Source organism: Mustela nivalis, assembly GCF_964662115.1.
Source record: "Mustela nivalis genome assembly, chromosome: 7".
Lineage (NCBI taxonomy): Eukaryota > Metazoa > Chordata > Mammalia > Carnivora > Mustelidae > Mustela > Mustela nivalis.
Genome location: NC_139026.1, coordinates 30,218,344 through 30,236,972, shown reverse-complemented (window position 1 = coordinate 30,236,972; position 18,629 = coordinate 30,218,344). Strand labels below are relative to the sequence as shown.

Below are 18,629 nucleotides of genomic sequence, written 5' to 3'. Positions count from 1 at the left end.
CAGGTTGTTCTGTGACAGAGGAAAAAATCCTTATACAGATGTCTGAAAGTATCTGTTTGAGGCTCCAATCTGTAGAGGCCTTTCTGAGCTGTTCTAGATGTTGGGGATATAGCAGTGAACAAACAAAACTCTATGAACTCATGGTGTATTCTATAAAGTGGGACAACTACACAAATAAATACATGATATATTAATGAGAACAAATGCTGTGGGGAAGAATGAAGCAGAGGAAGGGTGACAAGTGTGCCACAGACATGAAGATGGTTGCTATTTTACTTAGCATAGTCAGGGAAAGTCTCTAATAAAAATAGTTTTTAACAAGACCTCCTAAAGTAAGTAATAAAGTGAGTTATATAGCTCTATTGAGAAAGAACATTCCTAGAAAGGAAAGGGCAAAACTCATGTTGGAGCATGATTGGAAAACCAAAACATCTGGAGCAAAATGAATGAGGGGAAATATTGCAAAAGCCAAGGCTGGAGTTGGTACAGAGCCATCACATTGGGCTTTGTAAGACACAAGAAGCACATTTAGTTTTGTGCCGGGAGAAATGGGGAAATCATTCTAAGTTTTCACGTAAAAGAATGAAATAACCTAATTTATATTTTAAAATGATCACTGACTGTTGAGAGACAGGGGAGACCAATCAGGATGTCTGTTTTCAAAGAACTTTATTTATACAATTTGTTTACAGCTCCTTAATAAATTCAAGGATGGTATAGTACTTATTATTGAATCAATGTTTGTATCCTTCCCACTCCCCCAATACCAAGTTCATATGTTGAAACCTTAATGCCAATGTGATGGTGTTTGGAAGGTGAGGCTTTTGGGGGGTGATTAGGTCATAAGGATGGAGCCATCATGAAAGGGATTAGTTCCCTAATAAGAAGAAGTCGGAGAGGTAGCTAGCTCTTTCTGCCATGTTGAGGTTACAAGAAATCAGCTATCTGCTACCCAGAGAAGAGCTCTCACCAGAACCCAATCATGCTAGCACCCTCATCTCAGACTTCTGGCTCCAGAACTGTAAGAAATAAATGTTTGATGTTTAAATTACCCAGTCTATGGTAATTTGTTATAGCAGTCCAACTGAAAACAGTAATCAATTCATAGGTCACACAATACAACAGACATTGATGGTCGTCTCCTCAAATCTGTCCTTCTTCCCTAGTGTATCACTCTGCTAGTACCATAGAAAGTATCACAGCCTGGATGTCTCAAATAACAGAAATTTATTGTCCCACAATTCTAGAATCTAGAAGTCCAAAACCAATGTATCAGCAGAATTGGTTTCTTTTGAAGACTCCTTTGGGCTGTAGAGTGTTTAGTACATATGTCTTCACAGTCTTCCACCTGAGTGTGTCTATGTCCCAATTTTCTTTTAAGGACAACAGTATATCAGATTAAAACCCACCCAAATGGCCTCATTTTAATTTAATCACCTACCTAAAGACCATATTTCCAAATGCAGTCACATTCTGAGATACTGGGGGTTAGAAATTTAACAGATGAGTTTGGGGGACATAAAATTCAACCTAAAACTCTTATGGCTAGAATGTAGCTGCCAAGTCATTGACTGCAGATAGGCATAGATACTTGACTGAAATCTCACCAGTGAAATGTGGACAGAAGTGATGAGTTTCACTTCCAAACTTCTAGCCAATCTCATAGAAAATTACAAGTATATTTCTCCATGTCTCTTTCCTCTTCTGGCTAAAATGGCAATGAAGAAAACAACCTTGGAAAATAAAGTATTGAAGATGATACAGCCTATGTCAGCTTGGGTTCCTGATCATCCATATGAAAAGACAAGAAACACCTAACCTGGATTATGACATGCAAGATTCTATATTCACTGAGCCATTAAATTATTATTGACTTTCTTGTTATTGTAGCTCATTGTACCTTAAATAATATACATGCTACTATGACTGTCTACCTAGTATAAACCAAAGGGAAAGTTTAACATTAATCTTTAATTTGAGTGGAGGTATTCATATGGGAACCAAGAAAATTTATAAAGTATACATAATCTAGATTATGAACTTAAATTGTAATTTTTTCTTAATTGTAGTCATTTATTAGTGTAATAAATTTAATTCAACAAGGTGGAACAGATTAAAACCAGACTCTAGCTGTAAACAGTCCAACAAAAAAAAAGTAGATGAATACCATACTGTCTTTGTCCTCAAGTTGTTCAAAATCCTTTGGAGAAGCTATGGGTAAACAAATTCTCTGATGCGTTACCTGCCCACAGAGGAGTGTGTAAGATCTGCTTGGCAGGGATATCTTGGAAACTTACAAATTATAGATGGCACTTGAGCTGGACCTAGAAGAAACTGCAACAGGTTATTATTTAAGGATTCAGAGTAGAAAATGCCAAAAAAAAAAATGTAGCTTATGAAAAATCTGGGAGAAAATAAAGCATTTTAAGTAATTGTTGAATGAAAATAATTTCCATTTGTTCAAAATGAGTATAGAAGAAAAACCTGTTTGAGAGAACCATTGCCAGGTTTCCTCTGTTATTTGAAAATCAATAAGAGAAAATTACGCTTAATTATAACCAGGAAATTTGATTAATCTTGAGGAAGATTTTCTAGACTGTCAGTTGATAAAATACTAGGACTGTTCCTAGGGGATGCTTAAGAGTATGGACAAATCCCTGGGCTAAGTGAATAATTTTCGTCCATCTTGAGGCAAGAATGTAGAACAGGTAACATCTTGAGGCTGTTTTTCTTTGCTTAATGAGGGTGACAGGGAAAACTATGGAATTTAAAAAGTATACTGAAGTAGCCTCTTTACATGAATTATACAGTTTAATTCTCATGAAAACCTTATTATTCCATTTTACTGGAGAAGAAACAGGTCCCAGAAGTTGAGTCCAAGCTCATGTTAACTAGTAAAATGAAGAGAATTCAGTCTGTCTGGGTCCCATGCCTCCACTCTTTCCAGTAAATCTCCTACCTTGCTTTCTATAACCACTTGATTGTGGTGTGAACTACCTGGATTACTGTCCCTCCCTGCCTTGCTGCGGCTTAGTTCCCATGCTCCATCATACATGGTGGCGGTGTGTCTGCACCCTGGGGCCCAGATACTTGGGTCTGTTTCAAAGCTTCTTCCACTTACAAACTGTGGAATTTTTGCTCAGATTCTCCAACATGTTACCCACCCCTTGTTTTGTTTTTATTTGGGAGGATTTTGTTTGTTTGTTTGTTTGTTTGTTTTTGCAAAATAAGCAATACCCACTGCATAGAGTGACCTCATGTACAATGCATAAAGCAATCCTAACACATAGTAGGTACACAACATGTATCTCTTGGCCATTAACCTAGAATTTTTTTTCTTCTCCTAGCTACATTTTATTTTGCAAATACTGCCCCAGTATGCAGTGTTAATGCCACAGTAAAAATCAGGAGCTGGAACTCATTATGCAAGTAGCTCTAAATTTTTTAAGGATTATTTTAGAGTTTATTGGCCCCAAGTAAAATATTGTATGGAACTATAAACCACGGGGGTGTGAGGTTCAGATGTGGGAATTTTAGCTTTGCCATTTTAACTCTTAGAGTACCACAGCTACTGTTCTTATTTTGCAAAGCATCCTGTTGTACGAGATCTCATGGAATTAATTCTTCCCATATTTACCAGCCAATAGACAATCAAATGCCAAAACGGAGCAAGAGTTGATTCTGTTGTTTACTATTTTGTTTGTTTTCATCGCTCTGTTTTCTGTGTCCTCCTGACTCATCTTTTCCATTACCATTGAATAATTATAGACCTCAAATCTTTATTTTTTTCTCTCCTTCCTCCTCTCTCTCCTTGCATCTGTGCGAATGCCCCACATCTGTGAATCTTGTGTCTGGGCACTGTTTCATCGCTTTCCCCCTTGTTTGTTAACTGTGTCTATCACTCCAGAGTGTGCATTCCATTTCTGAGATGAAGCAACAGCCTAGAAGGATTGCAAAATTTATATAACAAGGACTGGTAATCCTTAGCCTTTGATTCCAAAATCCGAAGTGTTTCTTGCTCACTTTCTTAGCCAGGGACCAATCTGTTGGCCTGTTAGTATTTTAGTAGTAATTTTAGATATTCAGGTCTTTCTCCCTATCCTAGGTGACCTTACAATAAATGGAGTGTTACTAATCAGTATGCCAACACCATAGGTATGAGTGGGGTGACCCCAAATCCCTTGTAATCCCCAAATCTCCCTGACCATCAATAAAGCAGTTAATACTCCAGATTAAGAATTTTATGTTTCTACTTCCTCTGTTTCTCTTGGCTATTTTTGTCCTTAAGTTTTTAAATCTGTCATCTTTTAGCTACAGTCAGAATGAAATTTAAACTCAGTAGTTCTGTTGTAATAGTCAACAACTCATATAATTTTCAATTTCATTTGGGATTTAAAGACAGTGATAAAAGTAACTCATAACAATTTTCTTTTAGAATTTAATATTTATAAGCCAGTAGTTCACTGCTGCATATATATTCTGCTGAAATGTGTACACATTTGATTTGTACACATGTGTACACATGTGATTTACATATCTGTGTGAGAGTTGCTATCTGTGGTAGCCCCAGACTAAAGATTATCCAAATTCCCTTCAAGGATAGATCACATAAATTCTGATCTGTTCACATAATGGAACACTATACAGCCATGAAGATAAGCAAAGGGTAACTACACACAACCATATGGGAGCCAGCTACAGATTAGTGCATATTCTATGATTCCATTTATATAGTGTTCAGAAAGAGCTAAACTAACCTTTGGCATTAGAATCCATGAGAGTAGATGAGGGGGCCTGGAGAGACTTCCAGGTGTTGTGGTAGAAAGAACCCGGGATTCTTCTGGGGGCTGGCTAAATGAGTGTGTTCAGTTTGTGAACACAATATCCATATGACCTGTGTACTTTTATTAATTGCCTTGTACTTTGACAACATTTCAAAGATAGACAATGATGTATAATAACAGTTTTTATACATATATAAATATTCCTCGGGGCGCCTGGGTGGCTCAGTGGGTTAAAGCCTCTGCCTTCGGCTCAGGTCATGATCCCAGGGTCCTGGGATCGAGCCCCAAATCCTGCTTCCTCCCCCGTCTCTCTCTCTGCCTGCCTCTCTGCCTACTTGTGATCTCTGTCGGTCAAATAAATAAATAAATAAATACTTAAATATTCCTCTTGTGAAAACTGCTGATACTTGTTTTATGATTTGGAAACCAGGCTTTTAACAGATGAAAAGGGAGAATGGAAGTTTGAATAGATTGAACATACTAAGCAACAGTCACTAAATGTTGACGGGAGCCCTCTTTAGATTAAAAAAAAAAAAATCCAAAATTAGGTACAAATTGGATATTTAGAACAAAAAAAACACCATGAAGTGCGATAAAACACTTTTAACTGCCAAAAACACATTTATGAAACTTACTGATTTTTGCACATGTTTATAACTGCAAATTCTTTGATTGTCTCTTTTGTGATAAGCTTTGTAATATTTTCTACAAGGAGACTACAAAGATTTTTTTCCCCTGATGTGGTTGATCCAATACTTTTTTATTTAAAAAAAATGAGATCTCACATACATTTACCATTTGTTGTATTGCTACAAACTTAGGTTCTACAAACATAGAAATTCTGATACATTTTATTTCTTACAATTCCCATACAAAGGAGTGGTGCTTTTTATAATTTTATACCTTGCACTATAAAATATATCCCCAACATCAGAGAACTTTCATTTGACTAGGAATTTTTAAGATGTTAATCCTCCACTTGAAATTTTACCAAACAACCTGGAAGAATCTCCCATAGACTAGCTTCTTCTGTCATCACTGCCTATACTCTCACACACCCTGAGCACAAGCCATGTTTAGAATGCAAACATTTTTTTTGTTAAGGCTCTGAGTGAGTCTACCCAATAGGCAAGAGGACTATTCCTGGTTTTCCTGTACCAGAACAGCTAGCAAGAACTTAAATACAGACAGAAGTGATAAATATAGCCCATTAACTCCGAACTAAACATGCCCAATTCAACTTCTCTCTAGTTGGATCTCAAAAATGCCCATGACGTCTCTAATCCCCTCCACACAAGAAGTATGACTATGACAGACTAAGGTTGGGTGGGAAATAAGAATGATCCCAACCACCTGCTGTTAAAATACTGTACTTCTGAAAATTTTGAAGAAGCAAATGACTGTATGAAGCCAAGCGCCAGCTCCCTTTCTGGTGCGCTGGAAGACATGCAGCAAGCTTCACCTGCTTCTGTTTTAACCCCCCCTCTGTTTCCTACTTTGCCTCCCTGGATGCATTTTGCTTCTCCTGGAAATGAGCTCTTCATCTCTAAGTACTGTCAAAGCACTGTACACACCTACAGTTGGCTCCTTTGTTGGCTGTGATTGTCTTCTCACAGTCCACAATCTGGGTGGTATTATTGAAGTTTCTCCTTCAGTGACTTTTTATAAAATTTCATCTGCCTGCCCCCTGGACAGCCCACCTTAGCTTAGTGGACAGCAGGGTGAGATTTCTGCTTTTGTTATCAACCACTGTTAGAAGATGACCAGCTGAACACAGCTTTGAGGTGGCCATTAAGCTTCGAGGCAGTCTGAACTGGCTGTGCTTCAAGGTCTTAATGGTTTGCTCTTGCCATTTGGTGCTGATTTGATGCTAGTGAACAGGGTGGAGCCTCTACGGATACACAGGCAACAGCAGTATTTTCAGTCTTCCCACTGATTACACAATTCCTAATTCAATTCATCACTTGTCCAGACAGGAACTGCTGTTATTTATTTGTGCTGACTCCTGACTCTATTTTACCCCTTTTGTAAGAGCACAAATATTTGTGCTTGTGTGGATTTTACAAGCCCTTATCAAAAGAATAATTGAATAGAGAAAATATTTACTTAATAAGTTGATTTCTGCCAGTTAGCGATATTCTGTGCTGAGTACCTTCCTACTCTTCAGCCTAAAAAAGTATTTCATTATTCTAAATTAATATAAAACTTCTTGCATGCAGCACTTAAGTTCATTTAAACTATCAACATTGGATTAAATAAAATGAATCTCTTTAATGTGAGCACTCAGAGAATCTTTAAATTATTGAATATGTTGACAGTGGCCACTGGAAGAAATTTTTCAGTTTCTAGTTCTTCCTCTTGCTTAGTTGAACTAAATAAGCACTTGTACTCAGTGTCACACACATATTATTTTATTTAATTCTCACGACAGGGACGCCTGGGTGGCTCAGCTGGTTAGGCGGCTGCCTTCGGCTCAGGTCATGATCCCAGCGTCCTGGGATCGAGTCCCGCATCGGGCTCCTTGCTCAGCCGGGAGCCTGCTTCTCCCTCTGCCTCTGCTTACCACTCTGTCTGCTTGTGCTCACTCTCACTCCTCTCTCTCTCTGACAAATAAATAAATAAAATCTTTATAAAAAAAAAAAAGAAATATTTGAAATTAAGTGAAAATTATTTAAAAAAAAAAATTCTCACGACAAAACTTTAAGATTGTCTATGTTCTAAGGAACCTGAGATTCAGACAAGATATAAACTTGCCCAAATTCCTGTTAGAAATAACTGGTGGTTATGATATTCAAACATGGGTCTGCTGACACAAAGCTAGGGTTCATACCCAATTTTTACCTTTTAGAGTTAGTAGTTTGGTAAGCAAGAAGAAACCAGAAATAAAAGGTCACTGTTTTTAACAATTCTCTCAAATCTAGAATGAACTAGAATTATATTCCTATAGTTGGACAATTGAAAAATATTGATTTGTCATCTCCCAATCATAAAAGTAACTCCATCCCCTTCATATTAAACATGCCTTGAGTTACCATTCAACTGAGCTGTACTTCTTAGTAACTTCATTTTATTTTTATTTTATTGTGGTCACATGCCTGAGCATATTCTGAGACGTTTGTTCAAGTAAAGAGTTCTAAGCCCCATTGCAAACCTACAGAATCATACTTTCTTGTGCTAGGGTCAAGAAATCTGCATTTTGGGGCACCTGGGTGGCTCAGTGGGTTAAGCCACTGCCTTCGGCTCAGGTCATGATCTCAGGGTCCTGGGATCGAGTCCTGCATTGGGCTTTTTGCTCAGCAGAGAGCCTGCTTCCCTCTCTCTCTCTCTCTGCCTCCCTCTCCATCTACTTGTGATCTCTCTCTATCAAATAAATAAATAAAATCTCTAAAAAAAAAAAAAAGAAATCTGCATTTTTTTACTCTAACAATTAGACTGCAATTCTGAAGAGCACTAGAAGTCTTTAGAAAGAGTTCACCATGTGTTTGCACTGGTTCATTATTTCTTTCTTTCTTTTAAATTCATTTATTTGTTAGAGAGAGAGAGCGAGCACAGGCAGACAGAGTGGTAGACAGAGGCAGAGGGAGAAGCAGGCTCCCTGCCAAGCAAGGACCCTGATGTGGGACTCGATCCCAGGACACCAGGACCATGACCTGAGCTGAAGGCAGCCGCCCAACCAACTGAGCCACCCAGGCGTCCCTGATTTGTTATTTCTTGACTGATCATATATATGTCCCCTTAAGATATTGATATAGAATCTCAATGTAACTGTTTTTCTGAGAAAGGCTTCTCTGGTAGTCATTAGCCTTCTTCACAAATATCCTGATTCTTCTCTGTCAAAGCACAAGATGAAATTATGTTTCCCTGCCCCTGAGAAATCAGGGATAGCCATGTGACTTCCACTGTCCAATGGAAATGAGTGGAAGTTCCCTGGCTCCAGGAACCTTTTACACTCCAGACAGTGGAGGCTTTATCAGTCTGCATTCCTGCATGAATATAAGAAGAAGTAGAGCCCCAAGCTGATCCCCAGTAGATCTGGCAAAATGGAAGACTAGCAGGATATTAGTTCTTTCCCCATATCACTCTGCACTTACACCTTAGTTGTAAAAACACCAATTATTTTTTTGTCAGTGTCATTACTTTTCAGCTAAAAGATTAAATTTTCCAGTCTATTTTGTAGCTAGATACAGTTATTATGTTAAATACTGGCCATGGGATATTAAGTGGAAATTATATTTCATTGCTAGCAAGTATCCTTAAAAGACAAAGGTGCTCTCACCTTCATTTCTTTTCAAGTTTCCTGGAATGCAAATATAATGTCTAAAGTTCCAGCAGCTCTCTGGAGCTATGAAGTGAGTTTTAAGATGCAAACCACATTAAACAGCAAAAAAGGGAGAAGGAGTGTGGGTCTGTAATAAAGTGAGCCTTCCACATTTTCCTGGAAAGCCTACCCATGGATTTATTTTATATGAATGAGAAATAAACCTGTACCAATCGCTCTTTTCAGATCTTTACTTCCTACCATAAAATCTTATTCACTCTGGTACAAAGCATTCTATCTACCTGTAATTACTTATTAGCCAGAACTCTGCCATTAACTAACTTTATTAGTTTGGGCAACATACTTCGCAAATCTGGGCACTGTTCCTCATTTGCAGACAAAGAGCTGATAGGGAGAACTATAGCTTTATCCAATGTAGATAATGCGGGGCCTGCAGGCTACATGCCTTCCAGAAGTGGGACGTGATTCCTGTGCTTGTCAGCCAGGCTCCTAAAATGATATTCTGCATTTTCTGGGCCACTTTGCCAGCTCACCCACAGTCAGTGCAGTCCTGGTCAGCATCCTGTCAAGCTAGATGGAGTTCGTAAAGGATCGCCAGCCTTACTCAGAAACAGCTGCCGGGGTGATTTTGAACTCACCGCAGCGACTGAACTCACCAAAGACCCGTAAGTGTTTCCTGCAGGAACTTCAGACTAGCTGATGAGTACACTTATTTTGGCACTCATTTATTACACGTAAATCACACTGATCAACTTCAAATGAAACGTTGCTATTTTGTGGAACTTCTCTAATCAGCAGAATTCGGCTGCTGGAAGATTTAGAAGGGGCTGAGCTCAATGACTGGATTTTTACACGAGAGGAAAATAAGCTTCAGAGGGCAGACACGACACAACGAATCAAGAGCCACCCAGCTAAGCTCAGGTTAGGAGGGAGGGCTCCTGACTCTCAATCCATGTCTTTTTTCCTGAACTAAGTCTTAGCTCTGTTGCCCATACTCAGCAATTAGCTGGAGTCTCTCATGTTGGGTCTGAGTTTTGCATTTATTCCAGTTTTAATAACCTCCCCGGTATTTAAAAAAAAAAAAAAAGTGTCCCCTCTTTGATGTTTTTCCCCTGAATTCCTGAAGCAAATTATTTGGGCATCTATACTCTCTCCCAGCCTGTTACCTGCCTCCTTTTAAAACAGACCTAGTTCTTTCCTGTCTTTACATAAGCTACAGTTTCAGTGTCTTAAATAGAATTTTTTGGACCATATGAGCTTTCAGATTCTTCTTCGTTCTCTGGGCAGCTTTGTTCAGAGATTTTATTCAATATCTTCTTTTGCTTCCTTGCTCTTCCCCCCCCCCCTTATTGTTTGTCTTTCTCTAGCTCCCCATTTTCCTCCTGACCACATTTCCTCTTACCGATTATAAAATATCTTTGAATCCCCAGTGGCTTGCAGAGTACCTGGCATATGTGGAGTATTCTGAAAATTTTTTGAGTAAAGAAATAGTAAAAGACTAAAAAGATTATTGTAACCACTAGGAAATCTGGCTGTTTATTAAATATCCTTCAGGTGGAACCGTGGCTATTTATACAGACATACTTGTGAATGTACAAAGGAGGAGCTCCAGTAACTTATGTGCTCAGTGTGTACCTGTCTCTCTTTTAGGCACTGTACATGGTATTGCCTCACTTGACAATGAGCACATTAATAATCATAATAGCAAATACAGATGGTGCTCTGGATGGCCCAACTACTTCTTCAGATCATTTTAATATGTATTCATTTATTTATCCTCACAAGAACTCTATGAGGTAGGCACTTTATTACCCTAACAAAGACCTAGAAATAGAAGTGCCTGGGTGGCTGAGTCAGGTAAGTGTCTGCCTTCAGCTCAGGTCATGACCTCGGGGTCCTGGGATTAAGCCCCAAGTAAGACTCGCTGCTCAGTGGGGAGTCTGACTCTTCCTCACCCCCTGACTCTCCTCCTTGCTTGCACACACTCTCTCTCAAATAAATCTCTATCTCAAATAAATAAAATAAATCTCTCAAATAAATAAATAAAAAATTTTAAAAAGACGTGGAATACCTTCTGCCTTTACACAGCAAGTAAGTAGCAAGCAGAGGAAGAACTTGTACTTAGATGTTCTGATTCCAGAGTCTATAATCTTAGGCCCTAACATTATACTGCTTATTATCAAAGATTTTACAAGTAGAGTTGGTGCCGTGTAAAAAAAGATACTCTACATTCTATCCAAAGTGCCATTGCTGGAACACCTTACTTACTGGCTTGCATAATAAGTGACAAAGATGCTATTATTTAGTCATAATCTTTACAGAAGGTAATTGAAGAATGCGAAAACAAAAATGCAAATGTGTCATAAGGGGCAAATAACATCAAACTCTAGCCAACCATTAACATTTTAGCATGATACAGCTTACCAGATTAACCTCATTGATCTGTGTCAGACTCTTGAAATAGGATAAGATGGCACAGTGAGTTTAAGATGCTGGGGCAGAAAGAGTCTTGCAATGTCAAAAGAGTATGAGAGAAAGACCAAGGAGGATGGTTACACTGTAGGATATTTAAGGAGAAGAGAAAGAAAAGACAAACTGGAAATTTGGACAAAATAAAAAGGATTTGAATTTGCTACCACCAGAGTATTCTGTGCTGCTTGGCCACCCCCCCTCACCTGAAAGTAGCTGATTTTGAGTATATTTATTCTATTATAGGTTCTGTATCTCACTTGGAGTCATATCTTTTGGATCAGCTATTTCTTTTTTTTTTTTTTTAGGTCTGGTTGCATATTTTATAAGGTATTATTAATAAGTATAATTTAGACAGATTTTTGTTACCTGGAAGAATAATCTCCAAATTTATAATATGGGAAAGCTGACTCTAATATGTAGAATTTTGCTTCAGCAATTTTTATTTATTAACATCAAAGTTTCTCCCTATATTAAGGTGCTCCTATGAGGATCAAAATTATGCTTCAAGATATATGGACCTTGAACTAGATATTCCTGGGTAATAGGCAACCTCTGGTCTCATTTCATGCCTGCCAGCTCTTTGACTTTTAACCTTTTAATAAAGAATAATTGGTTTAAGCAAATTTTTAAGTACTCCCTCATGTAATACAAGAATTTGCCTACATAGTCAACCTCAGGCAGCAGAACTTTCTCTGGAAGCTTCACTGAGGAAATAATCTTATGTTTCCTTCTCTTTTAATAAAACTAAATTCAAGATTAGACACTAGGTGGATACCCTTCCCTTCCCTTCCCTTCCCTTCATTTCCTTCTCTTCCTTTCTTTCCTTCCTTCCTTCCTCCTTCCTTCCTTCCTAATTTCCTCCCTAACTTCCTTCCTTCGATAATTTCTAAATATGCACTCTTAGGGTGCTAGCAGTTACATTGATTTCAGACGAACATTAACTTTAATTTTGCAGTATCATTTGCACTTTCACGAAAACAGAGCATTTGGAGAAGTGTGATAGGACACAAAATATGGCTCTTCCTGTCTGGGGATTTAGACCAGGTCCTCAAAGCTGAGAATAAGTACTCCCTTGGTAGGCAAGATGGACCATTTATAAAGGAAGTGGCAAAAAATGGCTCTGCCAATGCATATCTAAGAAGAATTCAGTAAAGGTAAGTGATGGGAGAGAGAGCTATTTAAAGAGAAAGTTTCCTATTCCTTGACTTGAGGAAGTCTTCTCAGGAGAGGCAGACTTCAAAAGAGCAACGAAAAGTACTAGGACTGTGAGCTCTGAAATTAAGGAAAACATAGAGATTAAAATGTGGCTCATGTCTGGAAAAGTCAAACAACTGGCAAGGTTTGTCAAAAGTCAAAGAAAAGAGAGGATTCGAGTAGAAGCAAGAGGAATTTCCACATGACGTGAAACAAAGGCATGTATTTTCTGTGGTTCAGAGGTGGGTCATGGAAGGTAGGCTGCTCTGATCCCTTTTGACAGGTTTTCCCAAAAAAGATCACTGGAAGGCTAACTACCAGCACAAGAGGATGGATTGCTAGAGGCCAGGAGCTTGACATCAATCATATCTGGCTAGATAAAGGAAATTTCACTAGTGCCAAGGAGCTGCAATGGGACAATCCAACAAGATGATCTCCAGGAACCCAAAGAAGCATCTCATTGAAGAAGCAGCTGGTCATCTGACATACCCAGGAGACACCAACACTTGATTGCAGTCAAGCCTAATAAGAACTTGTCCATTTCCTTCCATCTCCTTCTTCCCCCTGCTCCAACACTGGAGGGTCTAGGATTAGGAGAAATGAGAAGAAGAGCAAAGTGAAGAAATAATGAAGTCTGTAACTCTACTGTCCAGCCTGGAGTAAGCTGTGGAAGGGACAAAGACGTAAAGCAGATACGAATGAGAAATTTAAGTTTCAATTATGGGTTGAACTGACTTGTTATTACATTAAAAAATGAGATTATGTTTTCCACATCTGATCAGGTTCTAAAAGCTCTGGCATTTTCTGGAGATTTTATCCATGATGAAGAAGGATGAGTCAACAGACTAAGTTTAATGGAGGATGTAGAGAAATAATAAAGTTGTCTTCCTCTTGAAGCCTACTGAGTGAGACTCACTAAACCCATTAGAAATTACATAAATTTAGAAAGAAGAGAGCCCAAAATGGTATGGTTATATGAAAAAAAAATCAGTCTCAAACATCACAGTATTTCTTATCACAAAGGATCTCCATAAAATGAAGAAAATTAATTTTAGGAAAGCTTCTTTGAATTTTGAAGCTAAGATAGCCTATTCAGCCAGAAAACTAGAGCTGAAAAGTGTCATTAGCAATCACAGAATTTTGTGGTGGATATAAACTATAAAAATAGTTTATATGAAATAATCAATATTGATCAATTTGAATATGATCTGAAAAGAGTCATGTATGAAACCAAACATAGCCAAGAGTATATTAGAGTAGATTAGTGTTTGCATTTGTGTCCTGCTGCTGCCAGAAAAATTTAGTGGGATAAACAATACCAAATTTAGGATCTCATAGTAGGTCAGAAGTCTATTGGGTTATCTGATTCTTTGGCTCCCATTTCACAGATCCAGAACCAAGGTGCTGGCAGAGGTGAGGTCCCCGCTGGAGGATCTAGGATGAAATTCGGTTTGTTGTGTCTATAGGACCAAAATATTTTTTTTCTTATGAGCTGTTAGGTGAAGGTCATTCTCAGCTTCTAAAGAGTGCCTCAGTCCTTGGCTTGTGGCCATCTTTCTCTGTTGTCAACGCTGGACAGGGTAAGTTTTTCTCATGCTTCAAATCTCTCCTGGTACCTTCTAGCATCACACCTCTCTGTCTGCAGCTGGAAAGGTTATCTGCTTTTAAGGAATACAGTGGTTAAATTGGGCCCATGTAGATAATCCTAGATAATCTAGATAATCTTTTCCATCTAATTATCTAATCCTAGATAATCTTTCATCTCAAGGTCTATACTCTTTTTTTTTTTTTAAAGATTTTATTTATTTATTTGACAGACAGAGATCATAAGTAGGCAGAAAGGCAGGCAGAGAGGGGAAGCAGGATCCCTGCCGAGCAGAGAGCCTGATGCGGGGGCTCGATCCCAGGACCCTGGGATCATGACCTGAGCTGAAGGCAAAGGCTTTAACCCCCTGAGCCACCCAGGTGCCCCTCAAGGTCTATACTCTTAATTACATCCGCAAGGTCCCTTTTGCTGGTAAGGCAACATACTTGTAGGTTGCAGGAGTAAGAACATGGTCATCTTTAGATGATTATCTTTTTTGTGTGTGTTGAGTTTGAGGAGTTCTTTATCGATCCTGGATATCGACCTTCTGTCTATACTGTCATTTGCAAATATCTTCTCCCTTTCCGCAGGTTGCCTTTTTGTTTTGTTGACTGTTTCCTTTGCTATGCAGAAGCTTTTGATTTTGATGAAGTCCCAAAAGTTCATTTTAGCTTTTGTTTCCTTTGCCTTTGGAGACATATCTTGAAAGAAGTTGCTGTGGCTGATATCGAAGAGATTACTGCCTATGTTCTCCTCTAGGATTCTGATAGATTCCTGTCTCACGTTGAGGTCTTTTATCCATTTTGAGTTTATCTTTGTGTACGGTGTAAGAGAACGGTCGAGTTTCATTCTTTTACATATAGCTGCCCAGTTTTTCCAGCACCATTTATTGAAGAGCCTTTTTTTCACTGTATATTTTTTCCTGTTTTGTCGAAGATTATTTGACCATAGAGTTGAGGGTCCATATCTGGGCTCTCTACTCTGTTCCACTGGTCTATGTGTCTGTTTTTATGCCAGTACCATGATGTCTTGGTGATCACAGCTTTGTAGTAAAGCTTGAAATCAAGTAACATGATGCCCCCAGTTTTATTTTTGTTTTTCACCATTTTCTTAGCGATTCAGGGTCTCTTCTGATTCCGTACAAATTTTTGGATTATTGGCTCCAGCTCTTTGAAAAATACCAGACGGCCACGCAGCTGCTGAAGCTGACGCACAAGTACCGGCAGGAGATGAAGCAGGAGAAGCAGCAGCGGCTGCTGGCGCGCAGGGAGAAGAAAGCAGCTGGCAAAGGGGACGCCCCCACCAAGCGGCCCCCGGTGCTGCGAGCTGGGGTGAACACGGTCACCACGCTGGTGGAGAACAAGAAGGCCCAGCTGGCCGTCATCGCGCACGACGTGGACCCCATTGAGCTGGTGGTGTTCCTGCCCGCGCTGTGTCGCAAGATGGAGGTTCCCTACTGCATCATCAAGGGGAAGGCCAGGCTGGGGCGTCTGGTCCACAGGAAGACCTGCACCATGGTGGCTTTCACGCAGGTCAACTCGGAAGACAAAGGGGCTCTGGCGAAGCTGGTGCAAGCCATCAGGACCAATTACAACGACCGATAGGACGAGATCCGCCGCCACTGGGGAGGCAACATCCTGGGTCCGAAGTCGGTGGCTCGCATCGCCAAGCTGGAAAAGGCAAAGGCTAAGGAACTGGCCACCAAACTGGGCTGAGCGGATGTGGCTTGATTTTCTGTACATAAAAGTAATAAAAAGTTGTCTTTCAAAAAAAAAATGGCATTAAAAGTATAGATTGCTCTAGGCAGTATAGACATTTTAACAATGTTTATTCTTCCGATCCAAGAGCATGCAATGGTCTTCCATCTTTTTGTGTCTTCTTCAATTTCTTTCATGAGTGTTCTGTAGTTCCTTGAGTACAGATCCTTTACCTCTTCGGTTAAGTTTATTCCCAGGTATCTTAGAGAGCCATTATTCTGCCTACCATGGTGTTAATGCCCTGACAGCTTTTATTTTCATGATGAAGTAAATGATTAAGTCATCCCTAGAGAGCAAAAAAGGCAGTGGTGTAATTAAGAGAATAACATTTAGAATAGCTATGATGAGGAATGAGAATAGGAGTAAATAGAAATTATTGGGGGAAAAAATCTATCCTGTGGTAGAGATAAGGGATTAAGTGAGGGCTAAGCACCATTTGGCAACAAGCTATGTATAACTAAGAATCATGCAATTAGTATGCATGCTGATCAGAAAAAGCATCATTAATTTAAAATTATATCTACTTGTTCTTAGGGAGTTCACTTGTGTCTGAGTAATTTGCATCATGAATTCTTAACTTTTGTTAAATGGTCAGACTCATTAACTTTCAATTAATACATAGGTATGCCTGCTGAAAAATGGAATTAATTCTTTCCCTTTTTTGAGATTTTTATTTATTTATTTGAGATAGAGACGGGGGTGCAGAGGAAGAAGCAGAGTCCCTACTGAGCAGGCAGTCCAAGATGGGGCTTGATCCCAGGGTCCTGGGATCATGACCTGAGACAAAGACAGACACTTAACTTACTGACCCACCCAAGTACCCAAATTCTACTTTCCATTTGATAACCAGAGCATTGATTTTCAGCAGAAGGAGAAATAGTACCAGGGACTGGGGGAGAACATAAGGTGGAGTAGAAGTCTCTAAATCTCCAGGGGAGTAAGAAGATTGAAAAATTACATTCAGTATGTAGTTTACTGTTATATTTTAGAAAGGAAAAACACTTTAAAGATTGGAACTATGAAATATAGACTGGGGAGCAGTTGAGATTAAATTTATCAAAAAGGGATTTTTTTTAATTATAAAATACTGATTTAGAGAAGACCCTTTAGCTTTCATTAATTTTTGTTTATTTGGCTGGGAATATATCTCTGTGTCCAGTCTGTATCAGTAGCCTAAAATCACCTTCTTGAAGTTTTGTGTGTATATGCATGTGTGTGGTGTGTGTGTGTGTGTGTGTGTGCTTATTGCTTTTAATTTTTAAAATTTTCTGGAGCTGTAGTCTTTTATTTGGCCATAAGTTATAATTGGGTCTAACTTAAGATTGCCTTTGTCTACCCCAACAGATTTTCTTAAATTCAAATTGAAAGAGTATACCGTGAATACTAGAAATTTCTTTCTTTTTTTTTAAAGATTTTATTTATTCATTTGACAGAGATCACAAGTAGGCAGAGAGGCAGGCAGAGAGAGAGGGGTGAAGCAGCCTCCCCGAGGAGCAGAGAGCCCGATGCAGAGCTCAATCTCAGGACCCTGAGACCATGACCTGAGCCAAAAGCAGAGGCTTAACCCATTGAGCTACCCAAGTGCCCCAATACTAGAAATTTCTTAATCTCAACTACTCTGGACCCGTGGTTTAACCAGATCAGTAATAGCTGACTATGGAAAAAGTTAAAAGGGCTATAAACTCAAAGTTTATGTGAGAACATGATACATGAAACTCAAAGTTTACAGGAGAACATGATCAGCAAGGAGACCAGCTGAATTGCATCCTATCACCTGATAGGATGTAGTGAGAAGAACCCAGCATTTCTTCTCTAATATTCTTGCCAAAGATGCATACCCTGACTCTAATCATAAGGCAACATTGGAAAAACCCAAACTTAAACTAATTCTACAAAATACCTGGCCTATAATCTCCAAAAGCGTCAAGGTCATGAAAGTTCAGCAAAGGCTGAGGAATTAGTCTAGACTTAGGGATCAGGAGAAATGACACTGAACTGCAAAGTGTGATTCTGAACTGGATCCTCTTTAGGTGATTGGTGAAATGGAATGGATTAGATAGTAATGGTGTATCATTACTCTTCGACTTCAATGCTTATACTGTGGTTTTGTAGAAGAATGTCCTTGTTTGTAGTAATTACACACTGCATTCGTTACCTAGGGTTGCTGAATTAAATTGCCATAAACTGGGCAGTTTAAAACAAGATAAATTTATTCTTTCACAGTTTTGGAGGCCATGAGTCTGACATCAGGATGTCTGCAGGATTGGTTTCTTCTGCAGGTTCTGAAGGAGAATCCCTTCCGTGCCTCACCCCTCACTTCTGGTGGCTGCCACATTCCTTCACTTACAGATGCATCACTCCAATCTCTACCTCTGTATTTACTTGAATTTTGCCTGCATCTCTCCTTTGTATCTGTGTCTCTTCAGTCATCTTGTCATTTTTCTTATAATGACAGTATTTATGGGGTTTGGGTTTCATCTTTAGTCAAGGATAATCTCATCTCAGAATCTTTTACTTAATTATATCTGCAAAGACTCTATTTCTGAATAAGGTTACAT

The 18,629-nt window shown here is 39.0% G+C and overlaps 1 protein-coding gene across 1 annotated transcript; it reads left to right on the top strand.

The window, feature by feature from the left end:
• Positions 1–9,637: 9,637 nt before the first annotated feature.
• On the top strand, positions 9,638–16,090 carry LOC309870208 (large ribosomal subunit protein eL8; the record flags this gene model as incomplete). Its single annotated transcript, XM_082742415.1, has 3 exons — positions 9,638–9,728; positions 12,491–12,683; positions 15,429–16,090. The coding sequence occupies 3 exons, from the start codon at positions 9,638–9,640 to the stop codon at positions 15,916–15,918; spliced, it is 774 nt and encodes a 257-aa protein (XP_082598541.1). The 3' UTR covers positions 15,919–16,090.
• Positions 16,091–18,629: the final 2,539 nt, after the last annotated feature.